The sequence below is a fragment of the Mus musculus genome, chromosome 17 (assembly GCF_000001635.26).
Source record: "Mus musculus strain C57BL/6J chromosome 17, GRCm38.p6 C57BL/6J".
NCBI lineage: Eukaryota > Metazoa > Chordata > Mammalia > Rodentia > Muridae > Mus > Mus musculus.
In genome coordinates this window covers 7,728,689-7,749,237 of record NC_000083.6, presented here as the reverse complement: position 1 = coordinate 7,749,237, position 20,549 = coordinate 7,728,689, and the positions used below count along the sequence as shown (strand labels likewise).

Here is a 20,549-nt window from a genome sequence, read left to right as displayed (position 1 = left end):
ATGAGTCAGGAATAGAGAAAGTGCTTCATTCCTTTCTCCTAGTGGTAAAAGTTGACCAGAGGAAATAAAAGCAACAGACTCAGATGGAACAGGGCCAGCCTTCTTTTTTACTATGTGTCATAATATCTTCTATAGCACATCCACCATACAGATTAGAAAGCTGGAAGATACCCTCCAGTGCATTCACCACATAACAACCAACAACAAGAGTTGAATCTTAGTCTCTTGACCTCTTCCTGCCCAATGTTCTTTCCACAGAGTTGGCTGCCATATTGGATTTCTGCCATTTTGACTGTCAGGTGATGGTGGTGTAAGGTAGAGGTGTACTTGTTCTAACCATGGTTCTGGGTCTAAACTTCATTCAAGCAGTTCTTTCTCTTTATTTTGAGCCAGGGTTTAGGGCACAGAGGTGAGCTAGATGCAGTGCAGCCCCCTTGAAGTGTACAACACTGTCCTCATGGGGCTTGTTGCATGGCAGGAGAGACAGATGTTAAAAAGGAAAAACAGATATGGACTCCCATAGCCAGTGTCATTAGGGAGTTTAGGGATAGTATGTAATGGAGGAATTCTTGATCTTCTGAGCCTAAGGCCAGTCAGTCAAGACTAGGAGAAAATTAGGTTGAAGGAATATGGCTCAGTAACCCAGAGAACAGGTAGGCAAGGTGAGATAATGCAAAATTGCTCCAGGAAGAGGGGGGAGGGGCAGGCTGTCTTTCAGGAAAGTTAAGAAAGCAATTCATTCAAGGGAAGAGCCAGAGTCTAAAACTTGGTGGTTTATGTCAGATCCTGTTTTTTGTTTTTAAACTAAAACAAGTGTATTCTACCTTAGTCACTAAACAAGGGTCCTGCCGTTGTCACTCCTTAGAGTCTGCATATTTTAAAATCCGACTTTACAGTAAAAAGCTGAGTCTTAAATGGATCACACTCCATCAGGGGTGTGAGGACTGTGCAGCAGGAGGGTTCCACGTGGCTTCTGGACATAGGTCTCACTCCTAATTTTTGAATGGCTTCTCTTTAAAGACAAAAAAAAAAGTGTTGGCAAAATTCAACTAGAGTTGTTGATTTGTGCAGCCCCCTCCCCCCACTGTTGGAACTGCCCACATGGGGTTTTGCCATAAACCACTCCACAGCCACTAAGAGTGTGAATAAGCAAGAAACATGTACTTCTGGGTCAACTGAGGTTTGGAAACACGTTCTTAATTGTGTGTATCTTTTTTTAAAAAAAGAATTGAAATGGGAAAAAATCAATAGTCATAATATTTGGATGATTTAAGATTTTATCGAGTGGTTTGCCTCTTAACGGTGACTGAAAGCACAGGAGAATGTCTGCGTGCTATGAGACCAGAGGTGGCGATGTCATCACCTATGGCTTGTGGTTACCTCTGAATGTAAACAGGCCCTCCTTAAAACTCCTTTGTTGTTTAGTCAGTACTTGCATCTGTACCTAGCTTAACCAGATAAAGGATTTTGAAATAGTTAAGTGAGACATTTCTTCTAGTCAAGAGCTAGAGGAAAACACTATTTCCTAGGTTCAAAGAGTCACCATTCATGAGTCCTAGAAGAACCTTGTGGAACCTTGGGATGAGGAGGTCACAAGAGTTAACAGCAGTGGTGCCAAGTACTGGCCCTGAGTTCTTCTTTGAGCATCAATATTAGCAAAGTAAAAAATACTTGTAGACTCCAATTTTTTCTCAGTGAACGAGTTGACTAAAACGTCATGCTTTCCAGAACACTCTGTGTTCCTAGACAAAGTTTGGCCCTGCAGCAAAGCCTCTGTCCTCAGGTTGTCCCCCACTTCCTCCCTCAGGTTGTCCCCCCCACTTCCTACCTCAGGCTGCCCCCCCCCCACTTCCTCCCTCAGGTTGTTCCCCACTTCCTCTTCCTGGACTTGCTTCTCTTTCCTGGAGAGGTCAAAGCTCTGGACATGACTGTCATGTGAGTTGTACTGAAGAGGCCACTCTCTAACCACCCTCTCCTGCCAGTCACAAGCCATATTTGTGTTGAATCTACCACAGAGGTGGAGATGTTGATTAAGTTAATGTTTGAGTTCTACTCTGTGTTTTCTAGCCCCAGCTCCTCTCTCTTGGAGCCTCCGAGTCTTAAGCAGGTTTTTGAAGGATGGACTGGGAGAGTCACCCAGTGTTTGCCTGGATGCTCCAGGAAAAGCACTCTGAGCAACCATCAGCCTAGCAACCATCAGCCTAGCAACCATCAGCCTAGCAACCATCAGCCTAGTGTTCTGTTCCAGTCCATCAGCCATGTGCCTGTGCTGTATTAATTATACCATTCAAGAAATTATCAAAAATGAGAACGTTCAGGAAAAAAACATGAGGATAAACATCTCTCCCTGTGTCTCACTCTGCCTCTCGATCTCTCTACTATCTCTATCTATCTATCTATCTATCTATCTATCTATCTATCTATCTATCTACCTAGCTACCATCTATCTATCTCTGTCCATGCGTGTCGGTGTGTCTAAAGACAGATAAACACGACTCCAAACCTACTACAGAAGCATGCTTGTAAGAATCTGTCTCCGTACCCAGAGGTCAAGTCAACTTCTCTTTTAAAAGATGTTTTCTTTTTATTTCAGGTATTACTTCAAAGTTCAAGCCAAAAACCCTCATGGCTATGGGCCTGTCAGTCCTTCAGTCTCATTTGTTACAGAATCAGGTACGGGAACGGTCATCTTTGTACTGCTTGCTTTGGAAAATGAGAGAAATTATCAGAACAATAGCTATTGGCAGAGTAGAAACTGAGGCAATAAAATGCCTTCTTTTCTGTTGGATGAGTTCAGGTTTCCTTTTATAAAACAAACACCCCCTCCTATTATGTTAGGAGAGAACTGAGGTCAAATTCTTTTCTTTTTTTTTCATTAATTTATTTATTCACTTTACATTCTCTTATCAGACCCCCTTTCCCATCACCCCTCTCACAACTCTTCCCCTTATTCCTCCTGTCCCTTCTCCTCTGAGAAGGGGGATTCCCCTTTGAGTATCACCTGATCCTGGCACATCAAGTCACGTCAGGACTAGGTGCATCTTGTCCCACTGAAGCCAGACAAAGCAGCCCAGTTAGGAGAACAGGATCCACAGGTGAGCAGCAGATTTAGGGATAGTCCCCAGCTCCAGTTGTTGGGGGACCTGCATGAAAACCAAGCTGCACATCTGCTACATATAGGCAGGGGGCTTAGGTCCAGCCCATGCTTGCTCTTTGGTTGGTGGTTCAGTCTCTGGAAGCCCCCAAGGGGCTTGAGAGTCAGTCCAAGTTAGTTGGCCCTGTTGGTCTTCCCATGGAGTCCCTATCTGAGGTCAAATCCTAATGAAAGGAAAACAAATTTAGTTTTCAATCCAAAGATAGGTTTGGCTCATTTGCATAAAGTGGTTTCAGAGCTTTCTTTGTTGCTGGATTTTTTACTGTTTATTTGTTTTTAGTTTTAATGAGATAGAATAGCCCAGGCTGACCTGGAAATGGTCATCTAGCCCAGGCTGGCATCAGGCTACTGAGTTCTGGGATTATAGGCATGTGCAAGCACACCTTTTAAAGTTTAAGAACAACATTTTTATTCCAAATAGCTGGGAAAACCCCACCTTAGATGACCTGGGAGACAGCTGCTTCTCCGGGCAGTCAAGTCTACATTTAAGATTATTTTTATGAAGAAACAGAAATATTTGTACTAAGGACTTCAAGTTTAACTTCTTTTCCAGTGCTTCCCAACCTTCCTAATACTGCTACCCTTAAACACAGCTCCCTATGTTGGTGTGACCCCAACCATAAAATATTTTTGTTGATACCTTTTAAGTACAATTTTGCTATTGTGATGAATCTTAATGCAAACATCTATGTTTTCCAATGGTCTTAGGCAACCCCTGTGAAAGGGTCGGTGACCCTGGATGGTGTTTGTTGTTGTTGTTGTTGTTTTGTTACTGTTTCATTTTTCACCCCTATCCTTCTGCTCTGTAGAATTTGAGAAGCACCCTTAGCTTTTTCCTCTTAAGCTGACATCACTACTGCAAGCAGAGCAGATGGTGCCAGAACGAGCGAGCTGCCTATAAGAAGCACAAGGGGAATTTAGGGTGATAGCATATTCTAAGTGTGGAGGGGAAGCTCTGTGATTTTATGTATGTTCAGACTTATACGGTGTGAGCCCTGAAACACAATTTTCTGGCTGAGGATGTAGTGCAGTGGTCATTGTTGCCTAGAATGAATGAAGCCTTCTCCTCCCACTACTGCAAAAATTAAAACAAGGAGAGGATGAGCAACAGAGAGGAGAGAGTGTTGGTTATTAAGTCCATGCACGGCATATTTGAAAATCAATGTGCTGCCCAAACTAGTTCTGTAGGCAGAGGCCTGGTCCACTGTAGCAGAGGCCTGGTCCAGTGTAGCCAAGGCCTGCCCCAACCCCACCTGAAAAATCATCTTTTCCCAAAGCAAAACTTTTTCAAAAGCAAGTTTTATATTCTCTGAAGTGATTTTTGCAGTTAAAGCATATATATGTTTAGATATGAAATGTCATAGATTTTGAGTATTTTTAGCCCTGGCCACTGTCCAGATGGCATGTCCTCTATCAGCTTCCTCCTGACGTCCTGCACACATCTGTCCCTCCCACTAAGTACACGTCATCTAGGATTTCATATTCCTGCCCTAAAGTGTAGATTCCTTTGGCTGGCTTCTCTCAAAATAATAATTTTTTGTTTGGTTGGGGGTTTTTTGGTTGTTTGCTTGGGGGTTATTTTTGGCTTTTTGAGACAGCATTTCTCTGCATAGTCTTGGCTATCCTGGGACTAATTCTGTAGATTGGGTTGGCCTTAACCTCACAGAGATCCACCTGCCTCTGCCTCCCTAGTGTTGGAATTAAAGGTGTGAGCCACCACCACCTGGCTATCTAATAATCAGTTTTTGATTGATCCATGCATTGTGTATGTTAGTCTGTCATCTCTCTTTCTTCTGGTCTTCATTTCATTGTACAGCTGTGCCACAGCCTGTTCATGCAACCCATTCAACTGTAATTTAAGTTATCTCTACTGTTTGGTAATTACAAAGATGCTATCAGTGTCTATATGCAAATGTTTGGATTTATACTTTAACTTCTCTTGGGTAAACACTGAAGAATGGAAAAAATGTGTGACTCTATAGTATGCAGGACAGCTTAAGAAATCACTGCACTTTCCCAAACGAGAAGTTTAAAAACAAGAGCATTGATTTTTTTTTTACAAAGTTTTACATAATCTATTTACACATATGTGTGTAAGAGAGAAAGAACATATGTGTATATACATACCACAGTATGCATGTGAGAGAGTATGTGTGTGCACATGTGTGAATGTACATGCCAGTATACCTGTGAGAGAGTATGTATGTGCATACCACAGTGAGCCTGTGAGAGTGTATGTGTGAGCATGTCACAATGGGCATATGAGAGAGTATGTATATACATGTGTGTGTGTGCATGCCACAGTGAGCCTGTGAGAGTGTATGTGTGAGCATGTCACAATGGGCATATGAGAGAGTATGTGTATACATGTGTGTGTGTGCATGCCACAGTGAGCCTGTGAGAGTGTATGTGTGAGCATGTCACAATGGGCATATGAGAGAGTATGTGTATACATGTGTGTGTGTGCATGCCACAGTGAGCCTGTGAGAGTGTATGTGTGAGCATGTCACAATGGGCATATGAGAGAGTATGTGTATACATGTGTGTGTGTGTGCATGCCACAGTGAGCCTGTGAGAGTGTATGTGTGAGCATGTCACAATGGGCATATGAGAGAGTAAGTGTATACATGTGTGTGTGTGCATGCCACAGTGTGCCTTTGAGAAAGTGTATGTGTGCATGTGTGTGTGTGCATGCCACAGAGTGCCTATGAGGGAGTATGTGTGTGCATGTGTGCATGTGTGTATGTGTGTGCATGCCACAGTGTGCATGTGGAGGTCAGAGGACAGCTTTCAAGAGTTGGTCTTCTTTTACCACACAGATCCTAGGGATGAAACCACGTTCTTACTCATTGAGCCATCTGGCCAACCTGAAGTATACACACATATGTATATATATAAACATATGAATTGCTTTCATAGCACACAATTTCAAAACATCACTTTCAGAAACTCAGAGCTTCTGTATCAACACTAAAGCTCAGAGAGTATTTCTCAGAAGACAATGTTTGCAAAGTGAAACCTATGGAATACTTTTGGTATCTGATAAACAAGCCTTATCATTCTTCTCTCTGTTCCAATTTGGTTAGCTCTTTTAATTATAGTCGGCATTTTCCCAACTGCAACGTATGTTACAAAGTCAATTACTTGTTTTTCACCCACAGACAATCCTCTGCTGGTTGTGAGGCCACCAGGTGAGTTTCCCACCTTGAGGATTCTGACACTCCGGTTGTGGGCGTGAGATGTGAATGGTGGGTGTGAGCTGTACAGTCACTATGGTGACCCACAAATAGAAATGGTGGAGCACTTTACATCTGCACAACTTTTCATCCACCCTCCATTCTCTTTGAAGAAGAGAACCAGTTGAAATGCTTTAACATAGATATTGATGGGAATAGCCAATACCTGTAAAATTGGGACTTTGTTTACATGGTCCCCATGAGCATCATAAAGTGGCAAAAAGTTGGCAAAACACAGCAAGTATACTAGGGCATTTTACCTCCTTTTCCCTTCCCCTCCCCCAAGGACCTGAGCAAGCTCTGTGTTTCAAGTTCAAGATGAGAATAAGAGGGATGGAAAGAGAAGGCTTCTAGGCTGAGGGACTTGGTGTACTGTCACATGTCCCAGAGGTCAAATGAGCCCAGCAGCTGCTTTTCCTTGAGACGTATGTCTTTCATGAGCTTTGAAAGTCCTCTGTTGAAATACCAAGATCTAAATACTCTACCATAGAAAGAACCCTGCTCTTCAGATATTGTAGTCAGGTTTTGGATGCCTTGATGAAAGGCCTGAGAAAACCAGGAGGGAGGAGCTTATTTGGCCTATCCTTTCTGAGATTTCAGAGCATAGCCCATGGCTCCCTTGCTCCTAGGCCTGAGGTGAAGTAGAACGTTCTGGCTGAAGGATATGTGGAGCAGAGCAGCAAGAGGCAGGTGGGAGGGAGAAAGGGAGACCCCTTTAAAACTATCCTCTAGTTACCTGTTTCCTTCACCAGGCCCCTCCTTGATTCCAGTGTGAATAGATCAGTGGGTTAACCCATGATTAAGTGAGAGCCCTCCTAATCCAGTGATTTCTCCACAGCCCATCAGAAGCAGACCAAACCTTTAACACATGAGCTGTTGGGGGACATTTTGGATCCAACCCATAATACCTCAGTGTACTCTAGTATTAAAAAAAAAAGAAAAAAAAAGAATACACATTTGCTCAGAGAAGCTCAGAGAGAAAGGAAGGCAGTTGTCTGAGAGTTTGTGTGGAACAATAACCCATGTAACCCACTGTACCTCAGAGTGTGTTTTGTGTTGTCAAGGTGGTGAGCCCATCTGGATCCCATTCGCTTTCAAGCATGATCCTGGCTACACTGATTGCCATGGTCGGCAGTATGTGAAACGAACATGGTACAAAAAGTTTGTGGGAGTCGTTCTTTGTAATTCTCTAAGGTATAAGATCTACCTCAGTGACAATCTCAAAGGTAAGTCTTACACATGGATGGCTATGGTAAATTTCTGTCCATTACTGACTTGGAAAACAGATGCCTTGGGACATCTGAGGCTAGGAGAAATATATATATATATATATTCCCTAAATTTTAGGAATGAAATCCAAATCCAAAATCAACCGGACTAAACAGTTTTTAATTTATTTTTCTTGCTAGAAAAGATTCATTTATCAAAGCCACACCTTCCCTTCCATCCCCAACTCTGGAGTTTACCTCCCTCCCTCCCTCCCTCCCTCCCTCCCTCCCTCCCTCCCTCCCTGCCTCCCTCTCCCATCTTTATGTGTCTCTACCTATCTCTTTACATCTCTTTCCCTTCAAAATCTCTAGGAGAGACTGCATAATCATCTTCCAGACCCTGGCATGGGAAACACAAGGTGGTCCAGCCTTGAGTTGTGCTTCAGCACCACGGACAGCACCCAGTGTCTGAATCTGTGTGGAAATAGATTCTTCTAACTAACTACACAGACCTGACTGACTTCCAATCTCTTCTTTATTGTGTTTTTCTTTATTCTCCCTGGAAATCTGGGCATTAAGAGGTCCATCGTTTACACATCAGAGCTGGTTGTATTGCTCAAGGTCCCCCCACTGAACATATGTTAAATATTTAGTATATAAATTCTTGCTGGCTTCTTATAATGCTTAATGACATTTGTGCCATTACAAACATTTTTCAGACATGGAAACTATGGAACACATGAATTAAGTAATCACCCCAATTTAAACAGTCTCAAAAGCTTGTTCTAACTCATAACCCAACAGTGACACTCTCTAGTAGTCAATGACTTGTGATATTCCCTTATGCAGACACATTCTACAGCATTGGAGACAGCTGGGGAAGAGGTGAAGACCACTGTCAGTTTGTGGATTCGCACCTGGATGGAAGAACAGGGCCTCAATCTTATATAGAAGCCCTCCCCAACATTCAAGGTAAGAAGAACAGAACTGCTATTTTATACTGGTGGTGGGAGAGAAAATGGCTATAATGAGAAAATGTATGGTAGCTCTGCTTTTGACTTATAATGTAGAGATTAATGTTGAGGCCACTTTGTATTATAAAGGGTAAGAATAGGGAGTTAAGGAATTAAAGCACTTCCACCATGCTGGCCTTGGGGTGGCCTCGAGAGACTGGAAATACAGTGGGGTTATATAAGACCCCCCACCTGCTCTCAGAAACAAGCTCTGTCACCAGGAAGGGAAAACAACAGTGTAGAAGGTTCATGATAGTGGACACTGTGATATATAAGTAAAAACAGGTTGTGCCATGTGGTTGTCCTCTTATCAAGGAATTGGATTCATTGTGACCATATGAATCAAGGGAGGCAGACACTCAAGGCTGTTAAGGAAATTTGTCAGGACAGGCAGTATGAGTTGAGTCTTACAGTATGGATGAACATGGAAAGTGCATTCACTTCCACCACGTCCTTCTATTAGAACTTAGTAGTCATTTCTGTTAAGATTTTTACCTGATCAGGTAAGGTCACATGGTAGAGATAATCTGCTTAGACTACTGAATTAAATTATAGCCTCATCTAACAATTCCTCACTAGGAACATCTAGAGTCATGTTGGGTCAAATATGTAAGCCAGCTTAGTTTATCACAATAAGTATACAACATCTACACAGTTCATATATTTTCAGCTCTTTCAGTGTCCCAGCTTCTGTTACAGCCCTGTGTTATCTGTCTTCCTTGGTGTTTCTGTGCCAAGGTTGTAGAATTGACCATGACTGGCTGGTGTGCTCTCTGGTAGAGTGGTGGCTAGTCATTATTTGGCAAGAGGGAAATGAAGCCAAAGTTGGGAGCAATAGAGGTCCCCAGACATTTTAAGGGTGTTTGAACATCCTTCTACTTCGAGAAGTCACCAATGTTCAGATTTTTTTTTTTCTAGAAAGATCTACAAGTCTGCTCCAAGTTCTCAGGCTTAAACTTTGGAGTTGAGCAGTTTTGGGATGTCGGAAGCTCTGAACTCAGAGAACAGAATGGAGTTGAGTGAAGTGTAGATTCCCCAGACCAGGGTGCCTTTCTCCATGGATTCTCTCTAGTGGTGGCCGAAATCACATTCATTGGTGATGAGTGAGAAAGGTTTATCACCCACGAAATGAAACATGCCTTAAGGGTAGACCTACTTTTATTGTGACACATCAAACTGGCCCGGTGTATTCACAAGCAACACTCAGAAATGTTCACCAAAATGTTCTGTCTGAAAGCAGACTGTGGGGTGAGAAGTTTTTCTGTCATTAACTCTGGTCTTTCCATCTCTTTCCAGGCTACTATCGCCAGTACCGCCAGGAGCCTGTCAGCTTTGGACACATTGGTTTTGGAACCCCCTATTACTATGTGGGTTGGTACGAATGTGGAGTCTCCATCCCAGGGAAGTGGTAACCACAGGATGGGCCTGCTGCAAGTTCATCCTTCCAGCCTGTGTGACTAACCTGCGCTAGGGATTCTGGGCAAAAGAAAGACAGTGTTCCAAGCCCGCTGCCCCAGTGTGTCAAGAGGCCACAGGGTGGACCTGGCATTTGGGCCTCTTCAGTCAGAATTTGGCCACATTTCTTGGTCTGAACTATAAATACAATTCAGTTTTGCTGAAACTTCACTTCGCCTCTGCACTTTGATCGTTTGTAATCACACATTCCAGAGACATCAACCCTGCAGTGGATCCAGTGTGATTTCCAGACTCTCCAGGCACAAAACCTGAACACTCTGGGATCTCCAGGGAACAGCACTGGCGTGCTCTGCTGGCTTCACAGAATGCTCTTTGCTCCTCTCTTCTTCGAATCAGCCAACTTTAAGCTTCACACATCTTTGTATGAAGTAGAATTGAATTACTGGAATTACGGAAGAAAGTATACCCTCTTTGAGATTTATCCTAAAGACCTATCCATCACTGGGCTAAGTGCCTCAGATCTTATTTGTAAATTCTCAATTTTGATATATATATGTGTGTGTGTGTATATATATGCATATACATATTCACACTCATCAAGAATATTGATTAAACTTGAGCTAAATTTAGAGTTGTTCTTTAGATGAATGTGTGCAAGACTTTGTGGACAAAGGTTCTGTTTGTTCATATCTTTCTGAGATCTCCAGGGCATAGGTTCTCTGAAGAATATTGCTTCAGTTTAAAAGGTATGCATGCCTCCTGTACATGCTGCTTGACTCAAGTCATGACGGCATTGGGGAGTAACAACCATTACCAGATGACTAAGCACTTTCCTCCAGTCTTTTCATATCAGGAAAATGACTGTGTTACCTTTGTTGAAGCATGGAGACAGCGACAGAGAGAGAAGGACAGAGAGAGAGAGAGAGACAGACAGAGAGACAGATACAGAGGGAAACAGAGAGAGAGAGAGACAAACAGTGACAGAGACAGACAATCACGGGGATGGGGCTTGTGTTCATATTTGTGTGTATGTGTAGGTGGATGTATGTGCGGAGGCATCAACCGTCAGGAGCTATTACCCTTAAGCAAGACCTTGAGAAAAGGTTTCTCCCTGAGAGCTGGGGTCTACAGATTATTCTAGGCTGGCTGGCCAGCAAGCCCCAGGGGTCTGCCTCCCTAGTGTTGGGATTTCCAAGATGTGCCACCATACCCAGCTTCTTATCTGAGCCCTGGGTATCAGACTCAGCCCCCATGCTTATATAGCACATGCCTTCCCAACTGGCTTCCCCCAGCCTCTATCTCTAATGTGTTCCCAGATGAATGAATGCTTTAGGCTCAAAGTGATTCTAAAGTCATGTCCTTAAAAATTCAACTTTCCCTTCTTTACTGTCTTAACATCTTGAAATAGAAGCATCTTTCTCCCTGGACTGTAACTTAAGAGGGTGCATTTGGCCCTTTGTTTCCATGGTTTCAAAGGTTTCCGTCTTCCTATATTCCCCAGACAGCCTGTGAATAAAAGGCTTGTCTTCCTGCATCTAAGTGTCAGTCTCAGTGGAGCTGCAATGGAGATGAGGTGGGAGAAAGTGCTGCTAGATCTGAAGGCCACTCCTGACAAAAAGCACCGAAGGTCAGAGCATGGCACAGGAGTGCAGGGCTGGTGGCATTAAGTCCCTGCACTGTGCTGAGGTGATGGAAATTACCATAACCTTCAGAAGATAAGCAGCTAAAACCAAAGCCAAAGCAACCAAACAAGAACTGCAGCATAGGAAATCAGTCAGGAGTGATCTCTAGGGTGATAGAACCATGAGATAGATGACAGACGACAGACAGACAGACAGACAGACAGGAGAGATGGCTCAGCAGTTAAGAGCACTTGCTGTTCTTGTAGAGGCCCAAAGTTTAGTTCCTAGCACCAATATCTGGTGGCTCACAGCCTCCTTTAACTCCAGTTCCAGGGGATCTGACACCCTCTTCTGGCTTCTGTGAGTACCTGCACACACATGAACACACAATGACACACATACACACATTTTCAGAGAGACAGAGATATAGAGAGAGGATGGATGAATAAAAGATAGATTCATAGATGATAGATAGATAGATAGATAGATAGATAGATAGATAGATAGATACAGAGATACAGAGATACAGAGATACAGAGATACAGAGATACAGAGATAGATGCAGAGATAGATGCAGAGATATGTAGATACACAGATGCTATTGAAGGTCTTAACTGAAGCAATTGGTTCACATGGTTACACAAGATGACCCTCTCACAACAGTCTGTCTGAGATGGAGAGCCTTGCATTCTGGCAGTACAACTGGGTTTAGAGATGTAGAGCCTAGAACCATCATGCCAGTCACTCTCAGGCCAAGACCAAAGGCCCGAGAGACTGACCAATGGCATCCAGAGATAGTGGTCCTGGAATTCTTTTTGCAGAAGAGCATGTCCCAGCTCTAGGAGCAAGAAAGCCTGCCGTCTTTCCTCTGTCTCTGTTTCCTGAGGCCCCAGCATTCACCCACACTGTGGGTAGATATTCCACCGTGACTGACATGCCAGCTTCCATGGGGAACCCCCATTGCAGACTGTCCCTCTGGTCTCTCATTGCTTCTTTAGGTTCTAGTTAAGTTGGTAACAAAAACGAACCATCATGGATAGTGCTATCAGCAATATTCCACTCAAATAAATTATAGAGTACATCAAATAAGTCTCTGGTGGTCATCTTGGATGTGACACTCTGGAAAGGCCATTGACAGCAGGGTGACATTGAAGACAGAGGAACATATGAAAATATGACTTCACACTGTAGTGACACCCACCAGATGCTCTGCCTAAAAACAAACAAACAAACAAACAAAAAACCCCATCACCTCCCCAGAAGCCTGTGAGGAAAGACAGTGCTTGCCAACTCTAGAGGTCAGAGCAGATGCCCGTGGGATTCCAGAGAAAGAAAACTGGCCCAGAGTGACGACGAATTTTAGAAGAGCTCAACCAAGAATGAGTGTCTTTGTAAGCGAAGAGCTCCCCTTTCCCAAGGGACCTGAAACACTACCCAGGGCGCTGATCCATTGGCTGGAGACCCGCCTACTCTGTGTGCCTGTAAATCCAGAATGGTCTATACACATATGAGGCTCTGTAAAGGATACAAATAAGAAAGACAAAAGCCAATAGCCTGGAACACCAACCACAAACAGTGTGTGAGGCCCAGAAACATTTATGATCTGTCCCTTTTAGGAAAAGTCTGAAAAGCCACGAGTTTGAGTTTTCCACATTTAAAAATCCTAACTTTAAAGTAACATACTAGGCTGGGGAGAGAGCTCAGTGCTTGCTGTGATTTGAGTTGAATCCCACATTAAAATACACAAATATATGCACACACACACACACACATACACACACACACACACACACACACACACACACACACACACACGTGCGTGCACATCATGGCATGTGCTTTTAATCCCAGGCAGATACAAGTGAAACCTGGGAGCTCACTGGACAGCCAACCCCGCAGAACTGGTGAGTTTCAGACCAATTGAGAGACCCTGTCTCAAAGGAGGGGCCTGGGAAATAGCTCAGTTGTTGAAGTTCCTGATATTTAAGCCTGAAGAAGTGAGTCAGAATCCTAAGCCCTGTTTCGAAAAGCTGGGCGTGGTGGCTTGTACCTGCAACCCCAGCACTGGGGGGCCGACTGGCCTAACTGAACCAATAAGCCGATGAGTTTTTGGTTAAGGGAGAGGACCCCACACAAGTGTTTATACTCACACAGACAAGAATACAACACACTAACAGCACGACACATACTGACATGGATGGTTTCTAAGAAATAATACCCAAGATTTATCTCTGGCCTCCATACACATGCTCACACACTTATATACACACTTGCACATATATTGACATGCACACACATACAGTTGCATATATTTTTTATACATTTGTGTCTTTGCCTTAAAATATCTTTATTTTCTGACTACCAGCTTCACGAGTTTTGTGTTTTATGGTGGGGCCCTGGTTTTCCACGCTTTCTGCTTGGAAGGCCAGTCACTTGGGTTGTGATCTTGGGAGCCATTTATACCTTGTAGGCGGCTTCTGGCACATTTAATGTAGCCATTTACTTAAGACATAACTTTCAGCATTTTACAAATGAGTTTTGACTTATTTTTCCCCTTTGACCTACTCAAGCTACATATCTGGGTCAGCTGGTGGTAGGTTGGGGAATTTGAGAATGCGAGGAAAATAGATTTTAGTCGCTATGAGTACTTACAGAACAATCCCACTGTCAGAGTCAACCTCAGACCTGTAAGAAAAAGACCCTATTTTCAATATTTTCATTATTATATTTATTTTATTTTATGTGTATGGCTGTTTTGCTTGAATATAGGTTTGTGTCTTTAGAAGGTGCTGGATCCTGTGGAACTGGAGTTACAGTTATCAGCTGCCATGTGGGTGCTGGGAATCGAACCTGGGTCCTCTGGAAGAGCAGGTCGTGTGATTAACCAATGAGCACCTTTCTAGCTCATAGACCTGTAAATTTGTATACAGTGCCCCCAACTATCTCTTTTTGATGTAACTGTTACTAGGTAGTGTTGATGAACGGCTTTAACCCCAGCACTTGGGAAGCCGAGGCAGGTGGATATCTGTGAGTTTGAGGCCAGCCTGGTCTCAGAGAGAGTTTCTGGACAGTTGGGACAATATAGAGAAAGAAACACTGTCTTGAAAACACACACACACACACACACACACACACACACACACACACACACACACACACAGAGAGAGAGAGAGAGAGAGAGAGAGAGAGAGAATAACTGTTTTGTGGAGGACTGGGTTCAATTTCCAGCACTTACGTCTGTTGGTTCACAACTACCTGTAACTTAAATTGTAGAGGATCTGACTCAGTCTTCTGGCTTCTGCAGATACCTGTACACATCTGGTGCATATAAATTCTCTCTCTCTCTCTCTCTCTCTCTCTCTCTCTCTCTCTCTCTCTTTCACACACACACACACACACACATATATATACACAAATAAAAACAATATTTTTAAGGTGTCACATGTGGAGTTTTTTTGGATGTAAGGTCTCTTTTCAAACATTTCAGTCAGATCCTAGATCATGCCCCAGTCTCAGATTAGGCTGAGCTCGGGTTGCTGTAGGGAAGCATAGCTCACGGTCACAGAGGGTAAGCAAATGAGCCACAGTCTCGGGACAGGAGTTGCTGTGTAAGGTGCTGCTAGGTCTCCTGGGCTCTTCTGGGTTCCTTGCTTGAATAACACCTACCCTTGTTCTGTGCACGCATGCTCAGATTTCTCCTAGAGACCAGCTTCGGCTGGATGCTGGTTGCCCGAATGGCTACTACTTCCATTTACCCTCAAGGCACACCGTGACATCTCTAGACCCCATGACTGTGAGACCTCTGGAAGCTCAGCTGTTCTTAGCCTCCTGCCCTGGGGTCTCAGATCCAGACTCAAAGGTGCCGAGTGAGGCTCTGACTAGGCATGCTGATCCAGTCGCCTGCTCTTAAGCTCGACTAAAGAACACCTCCTGATAAACATGCAGTGAATGAGAAGTGAGAGAGGAAAGTGGGTTGCTGCATTAGGACAGTGCTCACTGTAAAATGGCCTCACTTTGGATATGGTGAGACTCATGGGCTTGTAGAAAAGGTGCCATAGATCTACTTCATAGAGGAGCTGGAGAAGGAAGTTCGAGAAGCATTCTCAAATCCATACCGAAATGATAGGCTAGCTTCAGTCTGCTGCACTTGTGTTTTCAAAGAAATTCTGCCTTTCTCTGAATCTGAGATGCTCCCAAGATAGAGTCTTCTGACAGTGAAGGAGACAACCAAACACAATCATCTTTCTACAACATTCTGTTATTAGGCAAATAAATAGGGTGGGATGGGGTGGGGTGAGATCGACTAGACTAGACTAGACTAGACTAGACTAGACTAGACTAGACTAGACTAGACTGATTCCTAGAAAGCTCAGGATGGGTTAGGTAGAGAGAGAGACTCTTTCCACCAGCACATGGGACTCCACTCAACTTTCCCTAACCTGGGACAGACATCACTAATCAATCAAACCTGTTCTCCCTCTAAATTTGCATTTGGCTTCGTCCTCATCCCAAACCATGACTGCAGATAATCTCAGGTAATTCCAGGGACCAGGTTCAAGCTCATTTACCCCCTCTGCTTGGTCAATACAATGGTTCTCTGTTTTGAGTTTTGACAGAAATGAGCCTTCTACCCCCAGACTCCATGGGTATTAAAATGTGAATTAAAACAGCATTTTTCACCCAAGAGATTGTGACTTTTTTTCCTGAATAACTCAGTTATTTAATTAAATTTATTATGTATTTATTCAGCCTTCATTATCTACTCAGTAACGCCTAACTGTGTGTTGATTTTCCTTAGAAAGTTTAATCAAGCTTAGGGGAATAGACACCCATGTCCATATGAGTAAGGAAAAGCCCCACCCCAAATGTATTTCTTTTGCATATTTAGAGTCGGTTACTGTGGGTGAAGCTCCGGAGCCCTGCAGTTGCAGGAAGGGCTCTGACAGGCTGTTCCCTCAGTAAATAGCAAAGGAAAACACAGACGCTGCCACCCAATGCCACGCTCTCCACTTCCACGTAGGAGCAGTGCCTGCAGGAAGAGGAGACGAAGGATCAGATACTAGCCCAGACAGAAGTGACCACAGTGGCTGTTGCCTGAAAGACCATCTGCACCCTAGGAGTGCATCTCCCCCCTCCTGTGTCACCTCCTTTTCTCAGAAACTGACCTCTTTCTGAGCTATAAGGAAGGTTCAACCATCGTCCCCTCCTCCTTGAAGACTGCACTTGGGCACATAATGAGAATCGCATATTCTTTTTCCTGTTGTTTGTATATTTGATTGACTAAAACTATCAAGCCCTCAGAAGGAAAGACTAAACTTCAGACTTCCTTCACAGTTCTTCCCCGGTCTGGGAAAGCAAGGTAACTCCAGCTTACCCATCTTCTGCACCTTCCTCTTCCTCCTTTCTTCTGATCCCAGACTGGATGTCAAAGCATGCCATTTCCCCCAACCCCAGGCTGCCCACTTTGCCCTTGGCAACCTTGGTTTGCACTCTGCCCATCCACTCTCACAAGACCACCCACTATCTCCTCCTGGGAGGTTTGGGAAGACTAAAATCTAAAGCGATCAGAGAGGGGAACCCAACACTGGGTGTTCAAAGCTTCCTGTAAGCACTTCCCTGTTGTAATGAGTGTGAGGTTCATTGGGTAGTAAAGGTGTGGCTGAGGATGTCCTGGGCACAGTGACAACAGAAGCCTTTTCTTGGGGCACAGGTCTCTCTGTGAGTGACACGGACCCAGCCATGCCCTGACATGTAGAACTTGTCAGGCTTTGTCTTGGGTTAGCGTTTATCCGTCCTGTCTTTCATTCAGCAAACTCTGGAGTGTATTGTGTGTTAGCAGGATGGGGAAGAGACATGCCCAGGCCAGCACACAGCCCCCAGCCACTGTATTGGATAAGCTGAACTATGACAACTGTAATGGCTTCTTTTTTTTTGCATGCTAGGTTAGAAAATGATGACTAAATGTTAGATTTAAAATATTGTTTGTGAACCACCATCTCAAATGGTCTAATTCTGTGGGAGGCACAGCTGTTTGACACTCTCTGGATTACATTTAGAGTGTTTTGGGGGTGCCTTATCATGTAGGAAATACTTATTTGATGACTTCTGGCTCCTTCCCAGACAGTGCTGTTTATCTGCTGGGAATGCTGCAGTTAATGGGAAATAAATGGTGATCTGAGAGGCCCAGAACCTTGTTAGTCAGTGCAGAGGGTTTTCTTGGTCTTGCTCTATCTGTGGTCAGATTATTTCTGGGATAAATTATAGTTGAAAATGGCCTGTGCCCTGGTTCACAGTTTGAAAATGAGCAGGATAATATGATTCATATATCTGCCCATGTATTTATTATTCAGTGCTTGCTCAGCATCAGCAGCTCTGCTAAGCACACATGTATCCCTTGTTTTATGGACGGCTTGGAAAGTTACTATATTAGTTAGGGTTTTACTGCTGTGAACAGACACCGTGACCAAGGCAAGTCTTATAAAAAAAAAACAACATTTAATTGGGGCTGGCTTACAGATTCAGAGGTTCAGTCCATTACCATCAAGGTGGGAGCGTGGCAGCATCCAGGCAGGCATGGCACAGGAGGAGCTGAGAGTTCTATATCTTCATCCAAAGGCTACTTGTGGAAGACTGACTTCCAGGCAACTAGGGTGAGAATCTTATGCCCACACCCACAGTGACACATCTACTCCAACCAGGTCACACCGATTCCAACAAGGCCACACCTACGAATGGTGCCACTCCCTGGTCCAAGAATATACAAACCATGGCACTTACACACCATGAAATCCATCTTCTTGGGTACACATTTCTGTAAGTTTTGACAAATGCAGGAGACTATGTAACCATAGCTCACAACAAAGCAATTCTGACAACATAAATAACCCCTTCTCTCTGCCTCCCACCCTCAAATTACTAATTTATTTTCTATAATTCATGTTTTATAGGACCTGTAGAAGAGAGATAATACAGACAATGCATCTGTGAGTCCTACATGCTCTTACCTCCAGGACTTCGCATTTTAATTATGTATAAAATTGCTATAAGCATCCATGCATAAGATCCTCCTGTACTGAAGATATCATTAGGAAAATAAATAAAACATCCAAGTCATGAACTTGAAGAAAACACATTATAATCTGGCCAAAAAATATGTTTTCTTTTTTTTTTTTCAGAAGCAATAGAGCTACGTTTTATTTAATCGATTCTTTTTTTTTTCTTTTCCATTTTTTATTAGGTATTTAGCTCATTTACATTTCCAATGCTATACGAAAAGTCCCCCATAGCCACCCACCCCCACTCCCCTACCCACCCACTCCCCCTTTTTGGCCCTGGCGTTCCCCTGTACTGGGGCATATAAAGTTTGCGTGTCCAATGGGCCTCTCTTTCCAGTGATGGCCAACTAGGCCATCTTTTGATACATATGCAGCTAGAGTCAAGAGCTCTGGGGTACTGGTTAGTTCATAATGTTGTTCCACCTATAGGGTTGCAGATCCCTTTAGCTCCTTGGGTACTTTCTCTAGCTCCTCCATTGGGAGCCCTGTGATCCATCCATTAGCTGACTGTGAGCATCCACTTCTGTGTTTGCTAGGCCCCGGCATAGTCTCACAAGAGACAGCTACATCTGGGTCCTTTCGATAAAATCTTGCTAGTGTATGCAATGGTGTCAGCGTTTGGATGCTGATTATGGGGTGGATCCCCGGATATGGCAGTCTCTACATGGTCCATCCTTTCATCTCAGCTCCAAACTTTGTCTCTGTAACTCCTTCCAAGGATGTTTTGTTCCCACTTCTAAGGAGGGGCATAGTGTCCACACTTCAGTCTTCATTTTTCTTGAGTTTCATGTGTTTAGGAAATTGTATCTTATATCTTGGGTATCCTAGGTTTTGGGCTAATATCCACTTATCAGTGAGTACATATTGTGTGAGTTCCTTTGTGAATGTGTTACCTCACTCAGGATGATGCCCTCCAGGTCCATCCATTTGGCTAGGAATTTCATAAATTCATTCTTTTTAATAGCTGAGTAGTACTCCATTGTGTAGATGTACCACATTTTCTGTATCCATTCCTCTGTTGAGGGGCATCTGGGTTCTTTCCAGCTTCTGGCTATTATAAATAAGGCTGCTATGAACATAGTGGAGCATGTGTCCTTCTTACCAGTTGGGGCATCTTCTGAATATATGCCCAGGAGAGGTATTGCTGGATCCTCCAGTAGTACTATGTCCAATTTTCTGAGGAACCACCAGACTGATTTCCAGAGTGGTTGTACAAGCCTGCAATCCCACCAACAATGGAGGAGTGTTCCTCTTTCTCCACATCCACGCCAGCATCTGCTGTCACCTGAATTTTTGATCTTAGCCATTCTGACTGGTGTGAGGTGGAATCTCAGGGTTGTTTTGATTTGCATTTCCCTGATGATTAAGGATGTTGAACATTTTTTCAAGTGCTTCTCAGTCATTCGGTATTCCTCAAGTGAGAATTCTTTGTTCAGCTCTGAGCCCCATTTTTTAATGGGGTTATTTGATTTTCTGAAGTCCACCTTCTTGAGTTCTTTATATATGTTGGATATTAGTCCCCTATCTGATTTAGGATAGGTAAAGATCCTTTCCCAATCTGTTGGTGGTCTTTTTGTCTTATTGACGGTGTCTTTTGCCTTGCAGAAACTTTGGAGTTTCATTAGGTCCCATTTGTCAATTTTCGATCTTACAGCACAAGCCATTGCTGTTCTGTTCAGGAATTTTTCCCCTGTGCCCATATCTTCAAGGCTTTTCCCCACTTTCTCCTCTATAAGTTTCAGTGTCTCTGGTTTTATGTGAAGTTCCTTGATCCACTTAGATTTGACCTTAGTACAAGGAGATAAGTATGGATCGATTCACATTCTTCTACATGATAACAACCAG

At 43.5% G+C, this 20,549-nt stretch overlaps 1 protein-coding gene across 4 annotated transcripts in view; it reads left to right on the top strand.

Moving 5' to 3' along the window:
- The window catches only part of Fndc1 (fibronectin type III domain containing 1), an 88,772-nt gene extending 78,103 nt beyond the window's left edge, over positions 1–10,669 (top strand). For all 4 annotated transcript variants that reach the window (XM_006523350.4, XM_006523349.4, XM_006523352.4 and 1 more), the window contains 5 exons: positions 2,594–2,673; positions 6,316–6,345; positions 7,455–7,616; positions 8,448–8,570; positions 9,908–10,669. In XM_006523350.4, coding sequence (XP_006523413.1) covers positions 2,594–2,673; positions 6,316–6,345; positions 7,455–7,616; positions 8,448–8,570; positions 9,908–10,023 — 511 coding nt within the window. In that variant the 3' untranslated portion in view covers positions 10,024–10,669. The remainder of the gene's footprint in view (positions 1–2,593; positions 2,674–6,315; positions 6,346–7,454; positions 7,617–8,447; positions 8,571–9,907) is intronic.
- Positions 10,670–20,549: the final 9,880 nt, after the last annotated feature.